Source organism: Gorilla gorilla, chromosome 21 (genome assembly GCF_029281585.2).
Source record: "Gorilla gorilla gorilla isolate KB3781 chromosome 21, NHGRI_mGorGor1-v2.1_pri, whole genome shotgun sequence".
Lineage (NCBI taxonomy): Eukaryota > Metazoa > Chordata > Mammalia > Primates > Hominidae > Gorilla > Gorilla gorilla.
Window position 1 is genome coordinate 74583368 of NC_073245.2, and position 27253 is coordinate 74610620.

The 27253-nt window shown below is 62.9% G+C and overlaps 2 protein-coding genes across 5 annotated transcripts in view; one reads left to right on the forward strand and one right to left on the reverse strand.

Annotated features, from left to right (window-relative positions):
• The first annotated feature begins 6449 nt into the window (after nucleotides 1-6449).
• ADRM1 (ADRM1 26S proteasome ubiquitin receptor) lies at nucleotides 6450-12495 on the forward strand. Of its 3 annotated transcripts, none has more exons than XM_019016940.4 (10): nucleotides 6450-6699; nucleotides 7218-7431; nucleotides 8111-8227; nucleotides 9834-9957; nucleotides 10283-10369; nucleotides 11006-11087; nucleotides 11229-11461; nucleotides 11654-11811; nucleotides 12001-12103; nucleotides 12288-12495. In XM_019016940.4, exons 2-10 carry the CDS (start codon nucleotides 7219-7221, stop codon nucleotides 12392-12394), a joined length of 1224 nt encoding a protein of 407 aa, XP_018872485.1. In that variant the 5' UTR covers nucleotides 6450-6699; nucleotide 7218; the 3' UTR covers nucleotides 12395-12495. The 3 variants fall into 3 exon arrangements, with proteins under 3 accessions (XP_018872485.1, XP_063558501.1, XP_004062533.1); XM_004062485.4 differs by having other exon boundaries at nucleotides 6485-6695; XM_063702431.1 differs by lacking the exon at nucleotides 12001-12103 and having other exon boundaries at nucleotides 6482-6699.
• A 277-nt stretch (nucleotides 12496-12772) lies between these two features.
• LAMA5 (laminin subunit alpha 5) overlaps nucleotides 12773-27253 on the reverse strand; it is a 66924-nt gene continuing 52443 nt past the window's right edge. Inside the window, exons 51-80 of one of the 2 annotated variants that reach the window (XM_055372877.2) lie at nucleotides 26413-26524; nucleotides 25571-25741; nucleotides 25182-25378; nucleotides 21207-21323; nucleotides 20887-21041; nucleotides 20427-20568; nucleotides 20216-20318; nucleotides 19510-19620; nucleotides 18593-18772; nucleotides 18363-18511; nucleotides 18119-18289; nucleotides 17875-18011; nucleotides 17505-17658; nucleotides 17183-17316; nucleotides 16939-17101; nucleotides 16739-16861; nucleotides 16483-16631; nucleotides 16251-16383; nucleotides 16024-16167; nucleotides 15771-15901; nucleotides 15465-15635; nucleotides 15252-15387; nucleotides 15013-15158; nucleotides 14753-14945; nucleotides 14516-14680; nucleotides 14269-14422; nucleotides 14028-14161; nucleotides 13834-13927; nucleotides 13562-13681; nucleotides 12773-13092 (exon numbers count right to left, since the gene is read on the reverse strand). In XM_055372877.2, coding sequence (XP_055228852.2) covers nucleotides 12953-13092; nucleotides 13562-13681; nucleotides 13834-13927; nucleotides 14028-14161; nucleotides 14269-14422; nucleotides 14516-14680; nucleotides 14753-14945; nucleotides 15013-15158; nucleotides 15252-15387; nucleotides 15465-15635; nucleotides 15771-15901; nucleotides 16024-16167; nucleotides 16251-16383; nucleotides 16483-16631; nucleotides 16739-16861; nucleotides 16939-17101; nucleotides 17183-17316; nucleotides 17505-17658; nucleotides 17875-18011; nucleotides 18119-18289; nucleotides 18363-18511; nucleotides 18593-18772; nucleotides 19510-19620; nucleotides 20216-20318; nucleotides 20427-20568; nucleotides 20887-21041; nucleotides 21207-21323; nucleotides 25182-25378; nucleotides 25571-25741; nucleotides 26413-26524 — 4329 coding nt within the window. In that variant the 3' untranslated portion in view covers nucleotides 12773-12952. Of the gene's footprint in view, nucleotides 13093-13561; nucleotides 13682-13833; nucleotides 13928-14027; nucleotides 14162-14268; nucleotides 14423-14515; nucleotides 14681-14752; nucleotides 14946-15012; nucleotides 15159-15236; nucleotides 15388-15464; nucleotides 15636-15770; nucleotides 15902-16023; nucleotides 16168-16250; nucleotides 16384-16482; nucleotides 16632-16738; nucleotides 16862-16938; nucleotides 17102-17182; nucleotides 17317-17504; nucleotides 17659-17874; nucleotides 18012-18118; nucleotides 18290-18362; nucleotides 18512-18592; nucleotides 18773-19509; nucleotides 19621-20215; nucleotides 20319-20426; nucleotides 20569-20886; nucleotides 21042-21206; nucleotides 21324-25181; nucleotides 25379-25570; nucleotides 25742-26412; nucleotides 26525-27253 lie in introns of both variants that reach the window. The other variant, XM_055372876.2, reaches the window with a different exon arrangement.

The window sequence follows — 27253 nt, forward strand, 5'->3', positions numbered from 1 at the left end:
CAGCCTCAGCCTCCCAAGTAGCTAGGACCATAGGCACTTGCCAGCAAACCCAGCTATTTTTTTAAAACAATTTTGTAGAGACAGGATCTCACTGTGTTGCCCAAGCTGGTCTTGAACTCCTGGGCTCAAGCAATCCTCCTGCCTCAGCCTCCCAAAGTGCTGGGATTACAGGTGTGAGCCACTGTGCCAGGCCCTTGGTTCTTTTAAAAAATTAATCCTGTCATGTAGGATGTCCTTACAGAATGAAAAACCTAGCAAGCTTATTCCCCAACAGAACCTAATACCTTGGTTGGATTCTATTGCTAATTGAAATGAGAATTCGGTTCCATGGTCATTGGTTCAGGGTGTATGTATTGTGAGCTGCTGGAGACAGAACGGTGAACAGGCATGCCTCCCGGAGAGCCACATGCAAAGCACGGAGAGCCACATGCAAAGCACGGAGAGCCACATGCAAAGCACGGAGAGCCATATGCAAAGCATGGAGAGCCACATGCAAAGCACGTGTTGGCAACACAGCACATGCTGGTGCTCACCAGGCTCACCTGGGATGACGGTGTGGATCTGAGTCGCTGGCCACGTGGCGACGTCTGCCCTGCCCTAGTGTCCAAGGACGGTGAAGGGTCGGGTGTCACCAGCACCTGCAGCCTTCTCACTGGGCGAGGCTTGGGTTGTGGGAAGTGGGGGACAGCTGGCCCTGGTCCCCAGCCCTGATGGACATCCGGCATTTTGTTGGTGCAGGCTGTCCTGAGGCCAGACCCTCCCGAGACTGCTGTCTGGGAGGAGAGCGAGCCAGCGGCCCAGATGCCTTGGTCGCGGGGAGGTGCCTGTGTGTGCCCTGAGTTTCCCAGCCTCCGGCGGCAAGTGGGAAAGCTGGTACAGGAAGAGTGGTGCCTGCAGGTGCTCCCGGTCACCACCACCCCTTCCAGACGCCATCCCGAGCTCACATCTGTGCTGGCTGGAGGGTCAGGGCTACACTTTGCCCGACAAGCAGTCTGGTGCAGGGGACGCAAATGTCAGACCCAGCAGGGCCCGGCACTTGGAGAAGTGCCACATGCCACCCTGGTGGCCTCCGGGCACCCCACTGTCCACGTGTCTGAGCGTGGAGCTTTCCATCTGGGGCATTGGCCTTGAACACCAAGGACCTGCCCCGGTTTGCCAGGCACGTCTGAACACAAGGTCAGGAGGTTAGAACAGGACAAGAGAAATGCCTGGAGGCCTCCTCACAAGGCATCCTGCTCTTTGGGGAAAATTTCTCCCCAGCAGAAATGGGGATTTACAAGTTTTACAGGTCCTTGTCATTTCCGTGAAGGAAAACAAAGCAAAGACAGTTACGAGTTCCGATGAGCTTCCCACTGAGCTGGGCGACAGAGTTCAGGTCTCCAAGTGCTGGGCCCTGCTGGGTGTGACATTTGCGTCCCCTGCACCAGACTGCTTGTCGGGCAGAATGTAGCCCTGACCCTCCAGCCAGCACAGATGTGGACGAGGGGCGCAGCTGGACCCCAGAGGAGAGTTCGATCCATCTGCAGGAAGTCCTGATGGTCCCAGTTTTCTTTGATGGCCACATCTGGACTTGCCTGTGTGTAAAGTGGACACAAAAGACGGGGCCCCTGCCGTGGCCGAGAACGGGGCGGTGGCTCCTGCTGCTTGCCAGACAGCACGGGAGCTGGGTCTCCCTCGGACCCCTCAAAAGATGGTTCCTCACCGTCTTCTACAGGCTGATGTAAAATTTCTGTGAGGCGAAAGCCACATTTGCCAACTCTGGGTACGAAGTTCACTTTACAGTCGGTCCTTCGCTTGGTGAGCTTTGGGAGCCAGGCTGCCGTGGCCAGATGTTTAGGAGCACGACGGTGGCTCTGCAGAGGGCGATGGTGTGCAGCCGGGCGTTCCTGTCGCCCACACCTTGCAGGCCCTCACCCCTCCCCGTGCCTTCACCCAGCTGCTCCTCCAGTGCCATTCATCCCAGCAGGCAGCAAGGACATGGCAGCTGAGAAAAGATGCCAGCAGAACGCGCTTATTTTATAATATTTAACAACTGTCAGTGCCAAACTGCATTAACACAGTCATCCTCAGATTTTTCAGAGGGCTGTGTACACATCTGTGAAAATAAATGTTAACCTCTAAGATTTGAATGAAGATTCTCTGAAGATGGGCAGCAGGTGACCTCTGTTTTACACTGAGCAATTTTTCACCATCTCAGCCGCTCTGGCCATTTTGAAAAGGGCTACAAATCTGCTGTGGATGAGTCCTCATGCCTGGTTATCAGAAGTTTGGACCGTGTGTTCCTGAGGATTGGCCAAGCAAATGGCTCATTTCCAAAAACTGCCCTGTGGAGAGGGGGCTGGGGGACACTCGTGACACCTGTCGGGCGGCACATGTGATGGGTGGAGCGCCCAGGTTCTCCGAGCAGCAGGAGGCTCTGATGGACCCCCCTCCCCTGGCAGGGGGATGCTACTGCTAGAAGCAGCGAAGCGCCCGGTGCCCCAGGTTTCAGCTGCCTGCCTTCCGCCGTAAGTGGCCCCAGCACCTTCGTGCTTTTCAGGAGCGTAAGCTGAGCAGACTCGGTCGTCCCAGTGGTCAGTGTGGCTAGGGCAGAGGGACACACGGTCCACAAGACGTCCATGCTCTCGGAATGCTCCAGGGGTGTGGCTGTGGGGCTCCACCACCATTGCCTGAGCCCATAGCCAGAGGCTCCTCCCACACTGCCTGGTCTGCCCCACAGAGCATCAGCGCCACGTCAGCTGAGGACAGCGCTCACCAGACAACCAGGCCTGCCGCCCCACTGACGCTGACTTCCGGACCTGCAGAACTGTGAGAAAGTACGTTTCGGTTCTTTGTAAACTGCCTGGTCAGTGGTGGCAGCACAGATGGACCGACGGTGGACCTCGACGCGAATGGCGGACTCTGCTGGGCGCTGACCCGGTGGCGGCGTAGCTCACCGAACACCCAGGGGAACCAGAACTCTCTGCCTTCCACTCAGTTGTGACTTGTCTATTTCTAAAATGTTAAAAAAAACCCCACAAGGTGCAGTGGCTCACACCTGTAATCCCAGCACTTTGGGAGGTTGAGGCGGGTGGATCGCTCAAGCTCAGGAGTTCGAGACCAACCTGGCCAACATGGTGAAACCCTGTCTCTAATAAAAATACAAAAATTAACCGGGTCTGGTGGCACATGCCTGTAATCCCAGCTACTCAGGAGGCCGAGGTAGGAGAACTGCTTGAACTCAGGAGGCGGGGGCTGCAATGAGCTGAGATCAAGCCACTGCACTCCAGCCTATGGGATAGAGTGAGACTCCATCTCAAAAAAAAAAAAAAAAAAAGTTTAAAAAACCCTACCCCTGCCAAATGCTTTTCCGAAGTAGCCATGCCATTGGTGTTTCCAACTTTGCCTGGCACCTTCCGTCGTTTGCTAAGTTCCAGCAGGTGTATTTCATTTGCATTTCCCTCATGAATAATGGTGTTGAGCAGCTTTGCCATAGTGCCTTTGCCGCCTGTGACCTCTTTGGTGAAACATCCGGAGGTGTCTTCTGCCCACGTGGAGGCGCAGCCTGGGCTCTGCCGCCCACCTTTCACCCGAGGAGCCTGCAGCACGTGGAGAGCATCAGGGTGTGCTTTCTTCACAGTTTGGGGCTTTTTTGAGACAGGGTCTCGCTCTGTCACCCAGGCTGGAGTGCAGTGGTGCCATCACGGCTCACCGCCAGCCTTGACCTTCACCTCAGCCTCCCAAGTAGCTGAGACTACAGGCATGCACCGCCATGGCTGGCTCTTTTTTAATTTGTCTTTTTCTAAAGACGGGGTCTCACTGTCTTGATTAAGCTGGTCTTGAACTCCTGGGCTTCAAGGGACCCTCTCACCTCAGCCTCCCAAAGTGCTGGGATTGCAGGTGTGAGCCATCATGCAAGTCTGGGGCTTTTTTTTTTTTTTTTTTTTTTTTTTTTGGCTAAACGGGGTGAATAGAAATCTCTTTTGGGGGATCTCTTAGTCCAAACCCTTTAGCTGAATGCGCGTGTCCCGGTGAGGCTGCTCCTCTAGATGCTGCGGGCATTTTGCAGACATCCCACCAACTGCCATCAGTGACCAATTAGAAGATAGGGACAGCTGCACCTGTCACACAGCCCTTCCGACCTTGTGTGTGCTTCAAGTCCGAGATTCCTGACACAAAGCAGTGTGTGCCCCCCCCACCCACTCTGTGGCCACAGCTGGAGTCCTGGGCTGCTGGGTGCTCCAGGTGCCATACCCCACACACGCATAGAGCCCGTGGGCTGGCAGCGGGCACCCACAGTGGCCTCTGCGATGCCTGCCTGGCTGCGGCTCGTTTCCTCACTGCAGCGTGCTCATAGGAATGTGGGAGTTTCGCTTGAAGTGTGGGTAAAGAGTTCTGGGGTTGTTTGAGCCATCCCAGGCCACAGGGCCTCCAGGAAGTGGAGGAAATGGTAAATCCAGGGTCCTCTTGGCCACTGCGTTGGCCTCTGCACACTTGGCCCCTGTGGACCCTGGGGCTTCTGCTTCACTGTCTGTGACATAAACAAGTGACACTTGCTTGCCACCTTCTTGCCGGGAAAGCCAGGCTGGGTTTTCTCATTTCCACCTTTTCCCTGTTTTACACGAGGGCACGAGGATGGGGCTGCAGTATCAGTGATGCACCTGTCACCAGCGGGCCACAGAGCTTTGTGTTAGCCCCTCTCAAGCCCTTTAGCTTCTGGAACCGTTTAAATTCTTAAAAATTATACAGGACCCCAAAGAGCTTTTGTTTATGTGAGCTTTATCTATTGACATTTACCATACTAGGAATTAAGAGGACATTTAAAATTATTTAGCTACATAAAAATAACAATAACAAACTTACTACCTGTTAACACACATTTTAAAATGAAAAGTAGCTACATTTTCCAAAACAAAAAGCGTGAATCTTTAGATCAATCAATGTTTCAAATGGAAGCATTATGACAGTCAAAAGCTGGCAACTAAACATAACTGGCACAAGCTCTGCCACCGAGACAATGGAGGCCTGAGTAGTAGGCTCCCTGCAGAATGAAAGGACTGGAGCTGCCAGCATCAACACCAACGCATCTCCCAACAAGGGTGAGTGAAAACACACACCTAAAGACCTCAGAGAGCACGTAAGCACACAGCTGTGCATCCACTCTGAGGGTGAGCCACCAAGCACACGGTGACCCCGGGGAGCGCCCGAAGGGAGTGAAGTATCTGAAGGAAAGAAGGAAGTGAGCGGTGGACAAAGGAGAACCTGAGGACCCTGGCACAGTCTCAGCTGCAAACATCTAGTCTTGCTTAACTGGGGTGCAGAGGCCACTGCACCTCAGGGTTCTCACGAAGCGCCTGACCTCTCTATTTTATTACTATTATTATTTATTATTATTTTGAGAAGGAGTCTTCCTCTGTCGCCCAGGCTGGAGTGCAGTGGCGCAATCTCGGCTCACTGCAACCTCCACCTCCCGGGTTCAGGCGATTCTCGTGCATCAGCCTCCTGAGTAGATGGAATTACAGGCATGTGCCAGCATACCTGGCTAATTTTTGCATTTTTAGTAGAGTCGGGGTTTCATTCACCATGTTGCCCAGGCTGGTCTTGAACTTCTGGCCTCAAGTAATCCGCCCGCCTCGGCCTCCCAAAGTTCTGGGTTTACAGGCGTGAGCCACCGCGCCTGAGCCCTCTAAGAGCCCCCGCCTGGCGTCGCTGTAGGCAAATCCCAAAGAACGTGTCCCTTCAGCAGCCGGCTGGGGCGCCACAAACAGTATCTGTTGTCTTCGCTTTAGTTTGTGTCAAAGTGACTGAAAGTTACACAACACTGGCGGGCGACTGCCGCCTTTTTACCCTGTGGCCTTTCCCATCCAGGCGTCCAGAGGGTGAGCCCCTGCCCTCCAGGACCCCTGCCCTCCCGGACCCCTCCCTTCCAGGACCCCACCCGTCTGGGACTCAGGCCTTCCCTGACTCCTCCCTCCCGGACTCACCCCTCCCAGATCCCTCCCCTCCGGGACCCCCTCCCCTCTCGGGACCCCTCTCCTCCCGGACCCACCCCTTCCTGACCGCTGCCCTCCCGGACCCCTGCGGGACTACATGTATACAGCTGAGACCATATCACGGTTCTCACCCTTGCTCTACCCTCTCGGACCCCTGCTCTCCCGGACGCGTGGACTCCAGCTCCTGCCTGGGTCCCCAAAGCGCTGAACCCATGGTCACTTCTATGCGTAGCCCTGGTGCCCGCCGCCCACAGCCGGACCGCACTCCTCGGCCTCCGCCTAACCCCTGGCTCAGCCACACGAGTGACAGCTCTGCCCGCCCGGGCTGGCGACGCCGAGGGGTGGGCTCGGCCCCAGCTGAGCAGGTCCCCAGCGCCCCTCTGAAACCCGCCTGTGGTCCCTGGCGCCGCCTCTAGGGGCCGCCGCCGCTCCCCTATGACACAGCAACAATAGGGGCCGCTCTGGTCCAAGCGCCCTGCGGCCCGCGCTTCCGCCGGAAAAGAGCCGCCGGCGCGGGGGCGGACCGGGGAGGAGCGAGTGCGATGGACGGTCGCCCTCGCCAATCGTTGGCAGGTTAGAGCCGGCTGCGCGGCCTACGGGGCTCAATCGGCGGCGAGAGCGGCAGGCGGGGCGGGCCGAACGCGGGCTTCCGGCGGGGCCCGGCAGGCGCCGAGGAGGAAGAGCGAGCCCGGACGGCGCCTCTCGAACGAGTGTGGGCGCGAGGCAGGTGCGGGAGTCGCCGGGCCTGGGGCGGCCGGGGGCGACCGGAGGCGGGGGCAGGGGCTGCTGGACCAAGGATGGGGCGAGGGCAGCCAGGACGAGAAGGTGGCCGGCGCGGCGGGTGGGGCCTGCGGGGGCCGGGCCGGGCGGGGGTTCTGGGGTCTCGGGCGCCGCCCCGGTTCCGCCTGCGGCTCTGAGCGTGGGGCTCGGCGGGAGCTCGGGCGGGTCTGCCCCGCGGAGCGGGTCGCCGGGGCGGCGCGTCGAGGCTGGTGCCCCGCGGAGACGGCGTCACGCCTAGGGCCGGCCCCACTAGGCTTGGCGGGGCTGCCCCGGCCCAGCGCCGAGTGCGGGCGGTGCGATCGTCGTGAGCGGGGGAAACGCGGAAAGGCAGCCCGGCGTGTCCGTGTCTGCCTTGGGCAGCTCTGGGCGCAGGCCCCCTGCTCCCAAACACCCCAGGGGGCGGGAGCTTGCCGGACCGGAGGCGACAGTGACCGCCGCGTCTCAGCGTCCTCTCCGCGCTTTCAGGATGACGACCTCAGGCGCGCTCTTTCCAAGCCTGGTGCCAGGCTCTCGGGGCACCTCCAACAAGTACTTGGTGGAGTTTCGGGCGGGAAAGATGTCCCTGAAGGGGACCACCGTGACTCCGGATAAGCGGAAAGGGCTGGTGTACATTCAGCAGACGGACGACTCGCTTATTCACTTCTGCTGGAAGGACAGGACGTCCGGGAACGTGGAAGACGTGAGTGTCCCTGAGCCGCAGCAGCAGGACAGGCGACTTCTCGGGCCCTCGGAGTCCTCGCTTTGGAGTTCGCGGTGGGGGCTTGGCCGCATCTGGGGACCGCTCGTGGGGCCGTCATCGACTGCCCTGCTGATGGGTCGTCCTGGTTTCCGCGGTGACAGGGGCATCTCGGCCACTGTGTATCTTGAACTGTCCGTGTGAGGTGCCTGGGTTGGAGGTGTGGCCCTGGAGAGCCCGGAGCTCTGTGCCTGGCCTTGAACTGTCCGTGTGAGGTGCCTGGGGTTGGAGGTGTGGCCTTGGAGAGCCTGGAGCTCTGTGCCTGGCGGCTTCACTCAGTCTTCTTTGTTTTTCAGACTCTAAGTTGTTCTTTGTTACATTTGAGAGCAGTTCAGAGTTGGCTTTTTAACTACTCTGGGAATGTTGTTCCCAGCACGTCTCAGAAACCCCGTTGCCATCTGAAAGGCCCCCTTCCCTGCTCTCTCCCCTGGCCTTGCCTTTCATGGGCTGTCTCTGACCCTGGCTTCTCTGCCTTGTGGAGACCCTACCAGCGAGGGGTCTGGCGGCTTAGCTGCCCCTTGCGCACCCCACCCGGTTAGACCCAGGGCTCGGCACGCTCTCCTGAGACTGGGCACAGTGATGCCATCTGCGCCACTGACTCTCTTTTCCCCTGGCTTGCCAGGACTTGATCATCTTCCCTGACGACTGTGAGTTCAAGCGGGTGCCGCAGTGCCCCAGCGGGAGGGTCTACGTGCTGAAGTTCAAGGCAGGGTCCAAGCGGCTTTTCTTCTGGATGCAGGTATGGGGCAGGCCTTGGGGTTGTGCCTTTTTGTTGCCCTGCGATTCGGTTAGGAACTTGCTTACAGTGTGGTGCAATTGGCTTTTATAAACCAGCGGGCGCTGGCCACACCCAGCCACACGGCCTGAGATGCCACCTCAGGGCTGCGGTGCATGCTACCTGGGGCCGAGGTCCTCTCCCAGAGTACGGAGGCTCCAGGCTGGGCTGCGGGCAACCGATTGCGGTGTGAAATTTCCAGGCAGACAGGCATGCTGGCCCTGGTTCTAACGATGCCCAGTGCCCTCTCTCTGCCCCTTGCCGTGGGTCACTGAGGCCCCCACAGCAGAGGCAGAGGCCCCTGTGTGGCTTCCCTGCTGGTGCTCACAGAAACGAAGCATCCTGCTCACACTTTCCACAGTCCTGCCCCTTCCCTGGCAGTGTGTCCTGGAGGCCAGGGGTGTCAGTGCCCAGGGTTTCTCTTACCCACAGCTGCAGAGCGTCTTTTGGGTCTAGAGGCCGCTGCTCATTCTGTCATCTGTCAGTGACCATTGAGCTTGTTGCCGTTTTTTGTGCTGTTACAGGCAGTGTTGCAAAGAATTGCCCGGTACACAGATCATTTTCCATAAGCCAGTATCATCTGTAGGTGAAAACTGGTGGCGGGCCTGTGGTCAGGAAGCGTGTGCATGCGTTTGCAGTGTGGAGAGAGAAGGCCATGCTCTCTGCCAGAGGTGGAGTTGCTGTCCCCACCCCACCCCCCTTGGCACTTTCGAGAGCAGGGGTGGCCCTGTCTGAGGTCTCTGTGGAGCACATGGTCTGTGTTGCTGCTCACCTGTGCAGCGGCCTGGGAAAATGAACAGGCATAGCCAAACTCCAGTTAAACTTTATTTGCAAACACAGATGGGGGCCACCATTTGCCACCTGCTGGTGTAGAACGTGTTTTTCCACGGTTTTGCCAAGAAATAGTGTCCAACTGTTACCACCCTCTCCCTTTTTTCCCCGATTTTCCTGTTGGTGGCTTTTAAGTCCCCTGTTCCAGCTTTGCCATGAGAGCAGGGACTCCCAGTGTCCCTGGCGCCCTGCAGCTTCCATAGCCGTTCGGGGTGTACGTGGGTGCTCTGCTCCCAGCTCTGTGAGCTCGCAGGTCGATGCTTCTGACACTGATCTGTGCACGTGTGTGCACACGCGTGTGCTCGATTGTGAGCGCCTGCCGTGGCCCTGGGCCGCAGTGTGCTGAGCGGGCCAGTTCGCTGCCTTCCACTGGTTGAAGGAAGGAGACGGGTGTGTAAAGAACCGCACCCCAGAGGGCAGGAGGGTGAGAGGGCTTGGCCTGGCAGCAGCTAAGTGCCTTCGGAGCTCTAGGCTCCCCATTTGTGAAATGGGCGGAGGGGGACAGGGCACACCCGGGATTGCGGCAGATGGGGACAGGGCGCGGAGCATCGTGCTCAGGAGGCGCCACTGCCGTCCCCTCACCTGCTGGGCCGGGTCCTGTTTCCTCAGCACTGTGTGGCCAGGCACACGCGCCTCTGCGTCTCAGGTCCCTCACCTGGAAGCCAGGTCAGAGGATGGCTGTGGTGGCCCTGGGTGAGCTGGCGCCAGCTCCTGCCCTTACATGCCCTTCCTCTTGCAGGAACCCAAGACAGACCAGGATGAGGAGCATTGCCGGAAAGTCAACGAGTATCTGAACAATCCCCCGATGCCTGGGGCGCTGGGGGCCAGCGGAAGCAGCGGCCACGAACTCTCTGCGCTAGGCGGTAACTGTCACATGTGTCACGTGAGCTCAGGGTTTCCTGGGAGGCCAGAGTCTACTGTGGATGACTCGCCCCCTCAGCACAGGTTGTTTGGAAGTGGAAATAGAAGATTCTAAGTTAGAGACCCTGTGAGCTCCCTGGGTCACTCCCCACTCCCACCTTCACGGGGTAGGACGGGTCTGCATCCCACCGTCGCCTCACTTCAAGTGGTGCCTCCTGTAGGATTCAGGGGCAGCCGAGTGGGGTGCTCAGCAGAGGCGCAGGCAGCGTGGTGGGGCCCGCGTGGATCTGGCTGGGGCAGGCCCGCCTGAGCTGCAGTGTTTTCCAGGTGAGGGTGGCCTGCAGAGCCTGCTGGGAAACATGAGCCACAGCCAGCTCATGCAGCTCATCGGACCAGCCGGCCTTGGAGGACTGGGTAACGTGCGCCACCCGGGCTCTTGGGCAGCTTCTGCTGGGAATGCTTTGAGGCCCGGTCTCTGTTTCCTTTAAACTTCTGCTGGCTCTGTCTGCGTAGTGTCGGGGAGCCTGTGTGTCTGCAAACTGGTTCCCCTTTGGGAATGCGCTTGTTTGCCTGTGGCTAGAGCTGGGTAGGTGAGGGCTTCTGGGCCCCTGGTGAGGACCCCAGCTGGGTACTTCGGAGGAGGGTGACTGGCCGAGCGGTGGGGCTGGAGGACTGGAGGGAGCTGGGGTTCCTGCGCCCAGGGTCCCCTGGCCCCACATGGCTGCCTGCCTGCTGCTAGCTCATGGAGTGCAGACCTGTGTGCTTGGCCCTTCAGAAATGCTTGTCCCTTTGGGTGGGATCTGGACTGAATCTTCTAATCTAAGCACATGAATTGTGTAATGGCATGGAACAGAAGTGACCTTGCTTCCAGAACATAGCCGCAAGTGTCCGCCTGCCCCACGCCGCTCCTCCAGGCCTGTGGGTCCCCACCGCCCCGCTTCTTCCTGGCTTTGGTGTTGGGAATTCCTGCTCCTCTGGCCTGGGGAGGGGCCAGGCTCTTCCTGGTGGGCTAGAGGGCATCCTGAGCTTGCATTTCCTTGCCCCTCACAGGTGGGCTGGGGGCCCTGACTGGACCTGGCCTGGCCAGCTTACTGGGGAGCAGTGGGCCTCCAGGGAGCAGCTCCTCCTCCAGGTGAGCCTCATCGCTCCTGCCACGCAGGTGCCACGGTGTTAAGGGAGGGGCAGTGGGGAATCCTGGCCCGGCGCCCTGGACCCTGCGAGTAGGCCCTGCCGTGTGGGGTGTGTCCGCTCCAGCGGTGCCCTCTCTTCGCAGCTCCCGGAGCCAGTCGGCAGCAGTCACCCCGTCATCCACCACCTCTTCCACCCGTGCCACCCCAGCCCCTTCTGCTCCAGCAGCTGCCTCAGCAACTAGCCCGAGCCCCGCGCCCAGTTCCGGGAATGGAGCCAGCACAGCAGCCAGCCCGACCCAGCCCATCCAGCTGAGCGACCTCCAGAGCATCCTGGCCACGATGAACGTACCAGCCGGGCCAGCAGGCGGCCAGCAAGGTAACGTGTGCTGTCGCCTGGAGCTGGGTCGGGGGCATGGGGCCTGCTGACCCTCGCACGCTCACCTTCCAAGGTATCTGCCTAGTGTGCACGCCTGGGGTGCTGGGGCCATGAGCTGAGTCCCTGCTTGCATGCCTTCCATGTGGGCACTTAGGCTGTCATCGAGCTGATGGCCGTGTTCTTGTGCCCCAGTGGACCTGGCCAGTGTGCTGACGCCGGAGATAATGGCTCCCATCCTCGCCAACGCGGACGTCCAGGAGCGCCTGCTTCCCTACTTGCCATCTGGGGAGTCGCTGCCGCAGACCGCGGATGAGATCCAGAATACCCTGACCTCGCCCCAGTTCCAGCAGGTAGAGGCCGGGCCCAGGGTGTCCTCCACTGTGTGCTCAGGGAGTGGGCAGGAGGGAGGAGGAGGCCCTGCCCCACCTTCACTGTGGCCAGTGCTTCATGTGCCTGACCCGCAGAGCTGGCAGCTGAGCAGTGTGGCTCTGGGGTGCAGCCCGGGTTGGAGCTCAGTCCTCACCTGGCTCTTCTTGCAGGCCCTGGGCATGTTCAGCGCAGCCTTGGCCTCGGGGCAGCTGGGCCCCCTCATGTGCCAGTTCGGTCTGCCTGCAGAGGCCGTGGAGGCCGCCAACAAGGGCGGTAAGTGGCTGCGCCTGCACCTCCAGGCCAGAGCCAGGGGCAGGGTCCATTCCTGTCCCCCTGGATCTGCAGAAGTGGGGCTGAGGGGGTAAAGGTCACAGCCCTTCTGCCCTTGATCCCATCACTTTGATCCCCAGTTCTGGGCAAGGGTTAGACACCACCTTGTGTCTTTAACGTGTTCTAGATGTGGAAGCGTTTGCCAAAGCCATGCAGAACAACGCCAAGCCCGAGCAGAAAGAGGGCGACGCGAAGGACAAGAAGGACGAAGAGGAGGACATGAGCCTGGACTGAGCCACGCGCCGTCCTCCGAGGAACTGGGCGCTTGCAGTGCGTTGCACACCCTCACCTCCCACCCACTGATTATTAATAAAGTCTTTTCTTTTACCTGCCAACGCTTAGTTTCTTTGCCCAAAGGGAGTTTTGGCTGGACAGGTGCTAGCGTGGGGAGCTGCTGTAGGGTCCCAGAGAAAGTTATTTGACCTAACAACGGAAAACGGTCACCCCAGGAAGAGTTTGGTGCCTCTGTCCAGGCCGGTTCCAGACCTGTCTTGAGACTCTCTCTGTATTTAAGTCAACATTCGGTTACACAGAAGTTACTTTTTAATTTTTAAGGAGGAAGCAGTGATGATGACAAATCTCTCACAATTAAAAATGGGTGGAAGGGCCAAATATAAAAACATTTTGCAGTATTTTATTCTTTCATTTAAGAAGCTATAACTTAAACCATCTTCAGAAACAAGATCTGTCACCCGTAGAGCCTAGAGTCCCAATAGACACCTATGAGGCGAGCACAAGGGGCGGTGTGAGGCAGCTGCAGGGGCCTGACCAGGGGCCGGGGTTGGCTGTGCCCTAGGCGACTGGGCAGCCACTGGCCCCCACTGCCCCGTGGACCTCCACAGAGCGAGTCATGGCGACGGGGGACCGGTTCACTGCCAGCCTCCTCATGCAGCCGCGGTAGGCGGGGGGCCAGGGCTGCACGGCCATGGGCTCTGGGGGCACAGGGGAGATGGAAGAAGGCTGGTTGGGGGGCAGCTAGAGACCCACAGGCCCTTCCCAAACATCAGTGCCCCACCCAGCCCCTGTCTCATTCCACATCACAGGAGGGTGGGAGGGGGGTGGAAGGTGGGGGGGTGGGAGGAGGGTGGGGGGTGGGGGGAGGGTGGGGGGGTGGGAGGAGGGTGGAAGGTGGGGGGGTGGGAGGGGGGTGGAAGGTGGGGGGGTGGGAGGGGGTAGGAGGAGGGTGGGAGGGGGTGTGGGGTGGGGGGTGGAAGGTGGGGTGGGAGGAGGGTGGGAGGGGGTGGGAGGAGGGGAGGAGGGTGGGAGGAGGGTGGGAGAGGGTGGGAGGAGGGTGGGAGGGGGTGGGGGGTGGGAGGGGGTGGGGGGGTGGGAGTAGGGTAGGTTACGCAGCACCTAGTCCTGAGGGGCAGCTCCCCCACCCTTGATCAAGGCCACACTCACCAGGCAGGCCCCCGAGGTACAGAGGGGCTGGGGCACCAGCTGCAGCCGCCAGCAAGGGACCCACGGTGTGGTTGCTCTGCACATCCACCTCCAGCCGGATCACATTCCCGCCTTTCATCACTGGGAGAAAGGGGGACTCCTGAGGCCAGGTGGTCCTCAGCCCAGCCTCTCTCCAGCCCCAAAAGAAGCCACCCCACCCAGAGTCCCGCCTGTCTCCTGCTCTGCAGAAGGGTGGGGTTGGCAGAGTGCCCTGGCCACAGGAGGGGCCTCACCTGCCAGCCGGTGCCACTGGCCGTCACACAGCACTGAGGGGCGGGTCACCGACGTGGAGAACTCCCCTGCTCCGTCATCTGCCCGCAGCAGGACCTGGCGGGGTAGGAAGGGAGGGAGGGTCAGGCTGTGCCCCCGAGGTCACCAGAATGGGGAGGCAAACCCTGCCCTGGCACGCCACCTCTGCCAGGCTTACTTGCTTCTCGGTCACCTGCAGCTGCAAGTAGGGGGGCGTCCGGGCCTGGCCCAAGTGGAAGATCAGTCCGGTGACTGCCAGGGGCCGCACCTCCAGTTCCAGGCCCACATCAGGCAGGGTAGCTCCTGGGAGGTCTGCGGGGAGGGGTTGTGATGGAGAAGGAAGGAGGGGCCCCTCCCCAGAACCTCCTGGAGCCCCCTGCCCTGCCCTGCTGGGGCCTGGGATGCCAGCACCCACAGACCTAAAGTGATAACTCCCCCGCTGCCTGGGAAGAACAGGCCCGCCTCCAGGGGGCCCAAGATGCAGGGTGTGACCCCTGCCATCCGTGTGGGGGCCCCCAGGGGCCTCCCGTGCAGCCTCAGTCTCTTCACACAGCCGCTGAACCCGACGGTCACCTATAGGAGCAGACAGGGCAGGGATTAGGGCCCAGGGCAGCTGAAAGGTGAACAGTGGGTGGGGAGTGGGGGCTGGGGCAAGATGGTTCTCACCGGAAGTTTGGAGCTGTGGCTGCTGGCCGGGAGGCCGCCCACAAAGAGGGTGTGGGGCTGGGGGTGCTCTGCCCCCTGGTGCTGCCGGTGCGGCCCCTCCTGGCTCCAGGCCCGGGCCCCGTCCGTCACCAGCAGGATCCGGTTCTTCTCCCAGCGCACGGAGACCTGGGGGCAGGAGATGGGTCAGGGTAGGGCTGCTAGGCCCTGCCCACCACCTTCCTTCTTCTCAGCCCTCACCTTGTGCCAGCGGCCAGGCCGGGAGCGCTGGCGGCTCTGGGCGCGGAGCCGAGTCCCGAGGCCTTCCATCTGTGCAACGAAGTGGCCATTGCTCAGGAAGAGCGCCAGGGAGGGGCTGCCGGGCCTCAGACGGGCAGTGAAGAGGAGGAGACCTCGGGAGCTTCGCGGGAGGACGTGCATGGAGAGACTGGGCCTGGAAGCGGAGCTGGCGTCAGCCTGCGCGGCCCCTCTCAGCCCACCCCAGCCGGGCCTGGCCTTACCAGTTCCTATGTCGGGCCAGGATGCCCACAAACTCCAGGTGACTGGACAGGGAACCCCCAAACTGGTAGGAGTCTCGGGTGGTCCTGAGGTGTGGGGGCAGCATGCAGGCAGGATGGCGGGTGGGCTGACGGCTGCGGCGGGAGACCTGGGGGCGTGGATGGTGAATGCAGGGGCCGCTCACACAGGGGCCACCCTTCCAGCCACCCCAGCTCTGCCTGCTCACCCCTGGGGCGCCCACCTTCTGGGCGGTGGCCTGCAGTCCTCTAGGGCCCAGGCCCGGGGTCTGGGCTTGCAGGGCGGGTGCACAGCCCGTGCTCACATTGACGCTGCCCAGGTTCTGCTGCAGATCAAATACGCGCTGTGGGCCCAGGAGCCTGTGCAGGGCGGGCAGGCGGTCAGCAGCTGCAGAAGGCCAGCTGGGACCTTGCCCCCCAGCGCCCACCAGGCTCACCGCTGCACGAAGACGTTGCTGATGCAGCCACTGAAGTTGTAAATGGTGCCAGACTCAGGCAGGCCTCCCAGGAGGAGCCTCGGGGGCCCCTCAGGCTGCGGCTGGAGCTCGGGGGGTGGTCCCCGGTGGGGCTTCATCTGCTGGAGCTGGTCATCGACATAGAGCCAGACTCTGGGGGGCGGGAGGCCGGAGGCTCGGTTCTTCCCCACCCTGCCCACCCCCACCTCAGAGGAGACAGAGGTCCAGGCAAGTACAGGCGGGCGTCCCTCCAGACCTTCACGATGAGGGCCCAGCAGCCAGGCTCACCCCGTGGCATTGCTGTAGAAGGCGACGTAATGGGGGGCACCATCGGCGAAGCCCGCTTGAGTTTTCACTTCAGTCCTCAGGAGCTGTAGGCTCACACGGCCCTGCTGCAGGGACACCTGGCATAGCCCATCCTGGGGACGGCAGCCAGGTCAGCCGGCCGGCCTGGGGACCCAGACTCATTCCAGACACCCCAGTCCCAACTGCTCCGACGGCCACCGCGGGGTGGGGAATGGGCACAGGTGTGAGGTCTCACCGGGGACGCCCGGTAGTAGAGCAGGGCACTGTCCTGGGCGCTGTGGAAGCCGAAGCCGGAGTAGACGTTGCCAGTGAGCGGTGCCACGTTTGAGAGCGCCAGGCGAAGGAAGCCGTGGCCGTGGAAAGTCATGGCGCGCCCCACCTGCAGGGAGGCCATCCCTGAGTGCCCGCAGGTGCCCCTGCATGTCCACAGATGCCACCCCCAGCCCGGGGAGGGCTGCTCACCAGCAGGTCGGCGGTGCAGCCGGCGCTCACGCCTGTCGTGTTCAGCCGCTTGAGGTCCACATACTTCCCCAGGGCCTTGATGCCTTTGATGCAGCCACGGACTGAGCCTCCAGTGGGGAAGAGCCGTCGCAGGCTGTGGGGAAGCGGGGATGCGGGTCAGGGCGCCACCTCCAAGCCCAGCCTACCGCCCCAACAGCCTGGCCTCGGAGCCCCAGCTGCGCACAGTGCTTACCTCGGGGGCAGCTGGTCAGGCGGCACGCCCCCCAGGTAGTAGGCGTCGGCCAGCTCCAGATCATTGTCCTGCTCCACGCTGTACACTGTGGCCCGCTCCACACGCACCAGCACACGCTTGCGGCTGCCCCCCAGCAGGAACACCTGGATCTATAGGACCAGTGGGGGCTCCAGGGCCAGCTGTGTCCTTGCGGCCTGCCCTGCCCCCATCGTTCCACCTCCTCTCCCTGCCACCCTGGTCCCCACCCTGGCCCTACCGCCTTGCTGGCCGAGGTCAGGGGCGGTGGGGGCTGCAGTGGGATGGCCTTTTTCAGGCCGGCACCAAAGTCATACAACAGCACGAGGCTGCCTTCTTGCACGGCCAAGCACAGGAACTGGCTCTGCAGAAACAGGGCAGGGTTAGTGTGGGGCAGGGTCAGTGCAAGCCGGGATGGCGGGACGGGTGTGCCTGGCGTACCTGCTGCTTCAGGAAGAAGAGCACCCCGCTGTAGGACACGAGCCGCAGCTCCTGCTCGAAGCGCTTGGTGGTGCTGATCTGACTGTCGAAGCTGATGCGGGCGAAGCCGGTGCCGTCCAGGTAGGAGCCATCCGTGAGCCACGGGTCCCCGGTCGACTTGGAGCTGCAGGTCGGAGATTCTGGGGTCAGCGGAGGGTGGGGTGGGGTGGGGTGGGTGGAGACAGGGAGGGCAGGCCACACTCACCGGGCACAAGGCCTGTCCACAGCCGTGTCCAGCTGGAAGGTCCTCTCGAAGTTGTAGAGGCTGACCACCTCCTCATTCAGCGTGTCCATCTCGATGCAGCCCCGGTAGCCGGGGAAGCGAAGCAGGGGAGGGGGCTGTGGGCACAGGGCTGGGTCAGGGCACCTGGCCTGAGGCGCCTCCCCTCCAGGATGGACCAAGGGGACTTCAGACTACAGCAGGACGGACTGAGGCAAGATACCAAGAGAACCCGCGGCTCTCCAGGACACAAGCGACTCGGGGCTGCGGAGCCCCTCCCAGGCTGCCCCAGGCCGGGCGGGCTCACCGTGAAGGTACTGGGGTACCCCCCGACGTAGAAGACGAAGTCGTCTGGCCGCAGGTTGAGCAGCCCCTCTGCCCCAGGGGCCACTGTGTCACCCTTGGTTTCCTGGATCATCTGTCTCTCCACTGTGACGGACATGTGACCAAACTGGAGAGTCCTGAGGGCAGAGGCGAGGGGTGGCGAGTGGGCAGAGACCAGGGGTGGCAGGTGCACACGGAGAGGCGAGGGGTGGCGGATGCGCACGGAGAGGTGACGGGTGGCGAGTGGGCACGGAGAGGTGAAGGGTGGTGGGTGCACACGGAGAGGGGAGAGATGGCGAACGGGCACGGGCCCTGCAGTTGGAGGCATCCGGCCTCTCTCCTGGGCCTCCCACCTGTCCAGGCTGACAGCTGCGAACTGCTCCCCAATGTCCTCATCGATGCTTAGGACTGCAGGGCCCGCCTCACCCAGCTGATACACCCAGTGCACCTTCTTGTCACGCAGAGACACACCCATGTAGTCCCCAGTGGCCTGCGGCAGTGACAGACACACAGTCGGGATGGGGACCAGGGACCAGGCACCGCTCATTTCCAAACAGAGGCTGAGCTCGGGCCCCATCCACCCAGCCAGCCCGGTACCTGGTGGCTGCCCATGTACATCACAAAGCGATCCTCGGTACCCTGCCCAGGCTCAGGCTCTGGGCCCTGCAGGTAGAACTTGAGGGCAGTGTAGGCAGCAAGGTCGGCAAGATCCCGTGGGGTGCGCAGCTGCACCCCTGAGCGCCCGTTGAACTTCATGGGCACCTTGACCTGCGGGGCACGGTCCATCAGCATCCACCACCACCCTCCCTGATGTCCACCTTCCCCTGGGACTCTCACCCACCTTGCTGGCAGCCCCCCGGGCCTGGGCAATGAGCTCTCGCACGCGGCCAATGCTGGCGGACAGGGCCAGGCTGGCGTTGTGCGCCCCGCGGTTCTCCAGGGCGCTCAGCTTGGCCAGCAGCTGGGGCAGCGTCTTCTCCAGGGTGGACACTGCAGAGAGGGAGGCCTGAGACCTTTGCCCCCCACCCTGCCCTGCCTCCATCAGGGGCACCGCGAGGGCCATGGGCGCACCTGAGCGGCCTGCGTCGAGCACCGCCTGGCCCAGGTCCTGGCCCCGCAGGCCCTCGTATTGGCCCTGCCACCGCTCCACACTCTCCTGCATGGCCTGCAGCTGGGACTGCACACGGGTGGCGGTGTCCTGGGCTTCAGCAGCCACAGCCTTGGCGTGTGCGATCTTCTTGCTTGTCTCGTCTGTGGTGGGCAGAGGGCAGGCTCAGCAGGGGCCAGCGGGGACCATCCTGGCTTCATGTCCCCAAGTCTTTCTGTTGGGCCAGCAACAGGGACATCCAACCCCCTATGGATCGTGTGAGACCCTCACACCCCGCTGCTCAGTGCAACCCAAACTCATCCTCCACCAGACGCCTCCACCAGACGCCCCCTCCATGCCAGGACAGGCACCCAGCCTCTCAGGCCACAGCTGGTCCCTGGACATGTGCCCTCCCACCACCTGGCCCCCACCATCTCTCCTGGGCTTGCTGGGAACAGTCCACAGCCACAGGGGTCCCTCAGAAACTGGGTGAGGCCACATCGTCCTCTGCTCCAAGCCTCTCAGGGTGGGAGCCCTGGTCCTCACCACCCAAGGTCTTGCCAGCCCCTTGGTTCTAGCCACACTGACCACTGTGCCCTCCTGGGTGCCCTTCCTGCAGGGTGTGCCCCAATACCCCCCCAGGCCTACAGCCCTCCCACCTATACCTCCATTTCTACCCAAAGCACTTCCAAGCTTGCCAGGCTCCCGACGGCTGGGGCTGTCTGTGCTATCTGCAGCCCTGGCACCTCCCTGGTAGGCTTTCTGTGTCTGGCCCCAGCTGCCCACTGTGGGGGTCTCTTCAGCAGCACAGTGAGCGCTCACCAACCACATGTGGCCAGCACCACTGTCACAGAGCCTCGTGGTCAGCCGGCTGCGAGAGCCGGGCCCAGGCTCCGCATACCTGTGTCCATGGCAAGCATGGCCTGCACCGCCTGGATGTGCGCCTCCAGCTGGTCCTTCTTGGCCCGGACATCTCGGAGCTGGGTCCCGGCACCCTGGAGGGCAGCCCACACTGCGGGGGAGGCAGCTTCAGCTCCCAGGCAGCTTCACCCCCACTATACAATTGCAGCCCACCTCCACCCTTCTGACCCCAGGAGGAGCAAGGCTGACACACAGGCAGACAGATGGACAGGGACACTCAGACATGGAGTCCCTTGGCCTGTGGGGAGGTGTTGAATCTCAGCGCGGCCTCTGTTCCCTGAAGGCCTCTGGTCCCACTGCAGGCATAGCTGTCCCCATTGTACAGATGAAACAATAGAGGCTCAGAAGAGACAGCCCTCTGGTCCTAGCAGCTCACACCTTTCTCATTGCGCAGCTTGGCACGCGTGTGGCCCTCGGGTCAGCAGAGCAGAGGCCACGTATCTCTTTCCCTGTGCCCTGTAGCTCAGCCGGTGCCTCGCAGGAGGCTGCTCCTCCCTGGACTCCCCTGCAGGGCTCCCCGGGGCTGACACACAAGCAGCTGGGGAGCCATCTCCAAAGCTCTCCCACCCCAAACCATGCTGCAGTGACCCACAAACCCCATGCGTGCATGTGGCTAGGGGCTGAGGGTCCCTGGGAGCTCAGATGCCCAGCAGGCCTAAGGGCCCCCATCGGAGCCCAGCACTCACCAAGGCCCAGCCTCCGCTGTTCCTGGAGCATGGCCTCTTCTAGTGCAGTGCTGTTGGCCAGGAGCTGCTGGGCTCGGTCCACCAGGCCCTGCCGCACCACCGTCTGTGGATGCCAAGGCAGACCGTGGCTCAGACACGCAGGCCGGGGCTGCAGGAGGTGCAGGCAGTGGGGGCGCTCCTGCTGGGGCTGAGGGGAAGTGAGGGGCCTCACCGCCCACGTGTGGTCTGCCTGCTGCAGGGCCTGGCCAGCAGCGTCCTCGGCAGCCTGCACGGCCTGCAGGATGCGGCTGTAGGCGCTGGAGGCCTCGATGGCCCTCTGGGTGAGGCGGTCCTGGTTGACGTCCAGGATGATGCTGCAGCGGAAGGGAGGGTCAAAGGAGTGGGTGAGCGCAGACACCCTCGGCCTGGCTCTCCAGCCTCCTGCGCTCACGACCAGCTGTGCCCGCGCCTGCCCAAGTCCCACCTCCAGGTCTTTGCCTGTGCCTGTCGCCTGCTGGGTGTACTGCTCCTGTCACTCTGGGCCCCAGCTTGCCGTGGAGCTGAGGAAGGCCTGGCTTCTTTGAGGACAACGGCCTCAGCCCCTAGGAGCCTTCTCAGACCAGCTGGCCCTCCCAAGGCCCTGTCTGCATCCCCAGGGTGGGCCCAGGGCCCCTCCTCTCCTGGCCACGCACCTGGACAGATTGAGCGCCAGCTGGCCCAGCTGCTGTGCGTGGGCCTCGGCGGCCTCCACTAGACGCAGCTTGCTGCCCGCCGGGGAGAAGGTCTGCATCCTCTGCAGCAGTGGGGTCCGAGCCCCGTCCAGGCTGGCGGCGAGGCGCTCCAGCTCCTGGAATTTGAGTGGACTTAGCAGCCCCTCATCCTGCTCACAGCCACCTGATCCATGACCCTGAGGGCGGGCTCTGCACACAAGTGTGCACACAAAGCTGCCCACGGGCCTGGGAGGGAGTTGGCCATGGATGGGGTGGTGACAGGGGCCAGGGGCTACACTCACCTCCTTAGCCTGGTCCAGGCTGTGCAGCAATCTGAAGACGCTGGCCAGGGTGTCGCTAGCCGCATGCAGAGTGGCCTGCAGGGTGGCATTGTCCCGGGACAGCTCCTGCTTCCTTTGCTGAAGGCAATGCAGGGGAGTTGGGGACAATGAGGGGTAAGAAAAGAATAAAGGATGTGATGGGGTGGACAGCAGGGCAGGGAAGGGAGAAGAAAAGAGGGTGAGTATGGGGGGTGAGGAGGGGGGAGGGGTGAGGAGGGGAGAGGAGGGGAGAGGTAGAACGTGTGACTATGAGGGAAGGAGGAGGATAGAGGGGTAGACAGAAAAGTGGGGAAGAAGAGAAAGGAAGGGGGGAAGGGGGCAAAAGAGGGGGGAGGGGACAGGGAGGGGGAGAAGAGGAGGAAAGGATGGGAGGGGGTGGGGAGAGATGGGGAAATGAGAGGGGAAGGGGAAGGAGAGAATAGACGAGGTGGGGAAAGGGATGAGGAGTGGGGAGGGATGAGGAGTGGGGAGGGACAAGGAGGGGGAGGGGGATGATCAGCAGATGGGGAGGGAGAGGACAGGAGAACAGGGAGGAGGGGAGGGGAAGGAGGAGGGGAGGGGAAGGAGGAGGGGAGGGGAAGGGGAAGGAGAGAGGGAAGGGGAAGGGAAGGGGAAGGGAAGGGGAAGGAAAGAGGGAAGGGGAAGGGAAGGGGAAGGGAAGGGGAAGGAGAGAGGGAAGGGGAAGGGGAGGGGAGAGGGGAAGGCGGAGAGGGGAGAGGGGAAGGCGGAGAGGGGAGGGGGAGAGGGGAGGGGGAGAGGGGAGGGGGAGAGGGGAGAGGGGAGAGGGGAGAGGGGAGGGGGAGAGGGGAGAGGGGAGAGGGGAGGGGGAGAGGGGAGAGGGAGGGGGAGAGGGGAGAGGGGAGGGGGAGAGGGGAGGGGGAGAGGGGAGAGGGAGGGGGAGAGGGAGGGGGAGAGGGGAGAGGGAGGGGGAGGGGGAGAGGGAGGGGGAGGGGGAGAGGGGAGGGGGAGGGGGAGGGGGAGAGGGGAGGGGGAGGGGGAGGGGGAGAGGGGAGGGGGAGGGGGAGAGGGGAGGGGGGAGAGGGAGGGGGAGGGGGAGAGGGAGGGGGAGGGGGAGAGGGAGGGGGAGAGGGAGGGGGAGAGGGAGGGGGAGAGGGGAGGGGGACAGGGAGAGGGGAGCAGGAGAGGGGGAAGGGGGAGGAGGAAGGGGGAGGAGGAAGGGGGAGGAGGAAGGGGGAGGAGGGGAGGGGGCAAGGGGGAGGAGGGGAGGGGGCAAGGGGGAGGAGGGGAGGGGGAGGAGGAGGGGAGGGGGAGGAGAATGGGGAGGGGGAGAGAGGAGGGGGAAGAGTGAGCAGGAAGGGGAGGGGGGAAGAGTGAGAGCAGGAAGGGGAGGGGGGAAGAGTGAGAGCAGGAAGGGGAGGGGGAGGGGGGAGGCAGAGAGCAGCAGGGGGAGGGGAGGGGGAGGGGCAGAGCAGGAGGGGCAGAGGGGGAGGGGGAGAGCAGGAGGGGGAGAGCAGGAGGGGCAGAGGGGGAGGGGGAGAGGAGAAAGGGGATGGGGGAGGGGGAGAGGAGGAGAGCAGGAAGGGGAGAGGGGGAGAACAGGAAGGGGAGAGGGGGAGAGCAGGAAGGGGAGAGGGGGAGGGAGAGCAGGAAGGGGAGGGGGAGGGAGAGAAGAGGGAGAGGGGGGTAGCAGGAGAGTGGGAGGGTGAGAGGAGGAGAGGAGGTTGAAGAGGAGGGGGAGGTTGGGGAGGAACAGAAGAGAAGGGGGGAAGGGAAGGAGGGGGGAAGGGAAGGAGGGGGGAAGGGAAGGAGGGGGAGGGGGGAAGGGAAGGAGGGGGAGGGGGGAAGGGAAGGGGGGGAAGGGAAGGGGGGGAAGGGAAGGGGGGGAAGGGAAGGAGGGGAAGGGAAGGAGGGGGGAAGGGAAGGGGGGAAGGGAAGGAGGGGGAAAGGGAAGGGGGAGGAAGGGAAGGAGGGGGAAAGGGGGGGGAGGAAGGGAAGGAGGGGGAAAGGGGAGGGAGGAAGGGAAGGAGGGGGAAAGGGGAGGGAGGAAGGGAAGGAGGGGGAAAGGGAAGGGGGAGGAAGGGAAGGAGGGGGAAAGGGGAGGGAGGAAGGGAAGGAGGGGGAAAGGGGAGGGAGGAAGGGAAGGAGGGGGAAAGGGGAGGGAGGAAGGGAAGGAGGGGGAAAGGGGAGGGAGGAAGGGAAGGAGGGGGAAAGGGGAGGGAGGAAGGGAAGGAGGGGGAAAGGGGAGGGAGGAAGGGAAGGAGGGGGAAAGGGGAGGGAGGAAGGGAAGGAGGGGGAAAGGGGAGGGAGGAAGGGAAGGAGGGGGAAAGGGGAGGGAGGAAGGGAAGGAGGGGGAAAGGGGAGGGGGAAAGGGGAGGGGGAAAGGGGAGGGGGAAAGGGAAGGAGAAGGAGGAGGAGGAAAGAAGGGGGAAGGGGAGGGGGAAGGGGAGGAGGAAGGGGAGGAGGGGGAAGGGGAGGAGGAAGGGGAGGAGGGGGAAGGGGAGGGGGAAGGGGAGGAGGAAGGGGAGGAGGAAGGGGAGGAGGGGGAAGGGGAGGAGGGGGAGAGGAGAAGGCGGGGAGAGAAGAAGACGGGGAGAGGGGGAAGGGGAGGAGGGGGAGGGGAGAAGATGGGGAGGGGAAGAGGGGGAGGGGAAGATGGGGAGGGGAAGAGGGGGAGGGGAAGATGGGGAGGGGAAGATGGGGAGGGGAAGAGGGGGAGGGGAAGATGGGGAGGGGAAGAGGGGGAGGGGGAGGGGGAGAGGGAGAGGGAGAAGAGGGGGAGGGGGAGAGGGAGAGGGAGAGGAGGGCGAGGAAGGAGGGCGAGGAGGGCGAGGGAGGAGGGCGAGGAGGGCGAGGAGGGCGAGGGAGGAGGGCGAGGAGGGCGAGGGAGGAGGGCGAGGAGGGCGAGGGAGGAGGGCGAGGAGGGCGAGGGAGGAGGGCGAGGAGGGCGAGGGAAGAGTGGGAGGAGGGAGAGGAGGGCGAGGGAGGAGGGGGAGGGAGGAGAGGGAGGGAGGGGAGGGAGGAGGGGGAGGGAGGGGAGGGAGGAGGGGGAGGGAGGGGAGGGAGGAGGGGGAGGGAGGGGAGGGAGGAGGGGGAGGGAGGAGAGGGAGGAGGGGGAGGGAGGAGGGTAGGGAGGGGGAGGGAGGAGGGTAGGGAGGGGGTGGAGCAAGGGAGGGGGAGGGGGTGGAGCAAGGGAGGGGGAGGGGGTGGAGCAAGGGAGGGGGAGGGGGTGGAGCAAGGGAGGGGGAGGGGGTGGAGGGCAAGGGAGGGGGAGGGGGTGGAGGGCAAGGGAGGGGGAGGGGGTGGAGGGCAAGGGAGGGGGAGGGGGTGGAGGGCAAGGGAGGGGGAGGGGGAAAGGAAGGGGAGGAGGGGGAAAGGAAGGGGAGGAGGGGGAAAGGAAGGGGAGGAGGGTGAGGGAGGGGAGAGGAGGGTGAGGGAGGGGAGAGGAGGGTGAGGGAGGGTGACTGGAGGGTGAGGGAGGGTGACTGGAGGGTGAGGGAGGGTGACTGGAGGGTGAGGGAGGGTGACTGGAGGGTGAGGGGAGGGGGAGGGGGAGGAGGGGGAGGGGAGGGGGAGGAGGGGAGGGGGAGGAAGGGGAGGGGGAGGGGGAGGGGGAGGAAGGGGAGGGGGAGGGGGGGAGGAGGGGAGGGGGAGGAGGGGAGGGGGAGGGGAGGACGAGGGGAGGGGAGGACGAGGGGAGGGGAGGACGAGGGGAGGGGAGGACGAGGGGAGGGGAGGACGAGGGGAGGGGAGGACGAGGGGAGGGGAGGACGAGGGGAGGACGAGGGGAGGGGAGGACGAGGGGAGGACGAGGGGAGGGGAGGACGAGGGGAGGGGAGGACGAGGGGAGGGGAGGACGAGGGGAGGGGAGGACGAGGGGAGGGGAGGACGAGGGGAGGGGAGGAGCGGGGGAGGGGAGGGATTGCAGAGAGGAGGCGGGAAGAAGAGCAGGAGGAAGAACAAGTCCGGGCTCCTCACCAGGGCTTCCTCCAGGCGCTCCTGGTTGCGGCTGTTGAGCTCCTGGGCCTCCCGCGTGGCATCCACTGCCCGGTTCAAAGCCTCTCGCAGGTCCATGAGGCCAGCCTCGTGCTGGGCCAGCCGGTCACGGGTTTGTGTGGCCAGTGCCTGGTTCTCCTCCCAGAGGCTGCTCAGCTGCTCCTGCACTCGGGCCAGCACTAGCCGAGACCAGGGTGAGGGTGGTCACTCTGGAAGCCAGGCCCCTTCGTGACCCCTGGTCTCCACTTGGTGCCCGCCAGACCCATCTGCCCCATGATGCCCACCTGATGCCACTCCATGCTGACCTCCCCCTTGGAGCTCCCAGGTCCCTGCCTCTCCCCACCCCGCCTGCCAGGAACAACACCACTCACATCTCTGTGCTGCAGCCAACTCAGCCTCAGCTGCTGCCTGCGGGGCCCCCAGGTCCCGGGCCCGCATCTCCCAGAGCAGCCGCTCCACCTCGGCCAGTGTTCGGAGCAGCTGCTCACCTGATGGAGCCGAGGTATTGGCCAGCCCCAGGTGGCCGGTCTGGGACATGAGCTCTGTGGGGCAGGGGTTCGTCAGAGCCTGGGGCCGCCCGTACTAGTGCACCTCTGCCTGCTGGCTTCCAAGCCCAAGACCCCAGCCCTGCCATCCTTGGCAGGCCAGCGGCCCGGAACCTGAGCGCACCTGGGTGGCCCCTGGAGCACCTGGCGAAAGGCCACGGCTGCCTCACCTGCCCGGCCCTCACCTCCTGCAGTGCCTCCAACACCCCGACACCAGTCTGCTCAGCCAGCTTCTGAGCCTTCTCGTCCTGCCCCTCTCCGCCTGGCCCACCCTGCTCCCTGGCCAGCTCTCTCTGACATGGCACCCCCTGCCGACCCTCAGGCTGGGCTGGCAGGTCCTGTTAGGCAGGCTCAGGGAGCCAAGTCTCTCCTGAGTCCCATGTCTCAGTGTGCACTACGGGATATCTGTGAGCGTGAACATCTAACCGGCACGTTTCCTGGGGAGGCTGTCGAGGGGTCTGATGTCTCCCGGGGCCACCTGTCTGGCCACACGGCTGTGTCGCCGACCTCCTGACCCTGCCCTACTGTTCACTCCAGAGGCGTCGTCTCCCATCTAAACAGACAGACCCTGCCTGTTCTTCCAGGCCAAGCTGGGCCAGGCACCCCCGCCCCTACCCCAGGCAGCCCTCCTGGCTCTGAGCCCTGAGCCTGGCTAGGCTGGCCCCTACCGCTCAGGGTGCGGTCCACAGCCCGGATGGCCGCCAACAGCGTCTTTGCATGGCCCAGTGTGGCCTCGGTGCCAGCCACCAATTGGCTTGCCTGGTCTCGGGTCCCCACGGCCTGTGGAGGAAGAGCCCACTAGCCCACGCTGCTGGTAGGCGAGGGTCGGGGTGGCAAGGGAGGGCCTGGGGTCTGGGGGAGCGCCGAGGGTTCCGGGGAAGAGGGGCCCCTTATCTATTTAACTCTCTTATCTGATGACTTGTTATTTATCACTTGTTAGTTACCTAAAATAATTGGTTATTACTTGCCATTTGTTATTTCCTGTCAATTTAATGACATAGTTACTCATTAAGACATTTGAGGCCGGCCACAGTGGCTCACGTCTGTAATCCCAGCACTTTGGGAGGCTGAGATGGGCAGATCACCTGAGGTCAGGAGTTCAAGACCAGCCTGACCAACATGGAGAAACCCCATCTGTACTAAAAATACAAAATTAGCTGGTCGTGGTGGCGTGTGCCTGTAATCCCAGCTACTCAGGATGCTGAGGCAGGAGAATCGCTCGAACCTGGGAGGCAGAGGTTATGGTAAGCCGAGACTGAGCCATTGCACTCCAGCCTGGGCAACAAGAGCAAAACTGTGTCTCAAAAAAAAAAAAAAAAAGACATTTGAGTGATATTATACACGGTAAACAAATGTATTAGGTAGTTTAGATAGTAATTCAGTGACTTGGTCAACCCCTAAGACTCTCCAGCTCCTGTCCCCTGCACTGACACATGTATGAGGCATGAAGTAACATATGCTGAATGAGGACAAGCGAACCGCAGGGAACACAGGTGAAAGCCTCCCGGG

Coding starts and splice junctions, on each gene's coding strand:
- ADRM1 (XM_019016940.4), top strand. CDS start 7,219: ATGACGACCTCAGGCGCGCTCTTTCCAAGCCTGGTGCCAGGCTCTCGG. Junction 8,228..9,833: donor GGCTTTTCTTCTGGATGCAG/GTATGGGGCAGG, acceptor TTCCTCTTGCAG/GAACCCAAGACAGACCAGGA. Junction 11,462..11,653: donor GCCAGCAGGCGGCCAGCAAG/GTAACGTGTGCT, acceptor CTTGTGCCCCAG/TGGACCTGGCCAGTGTGCTG.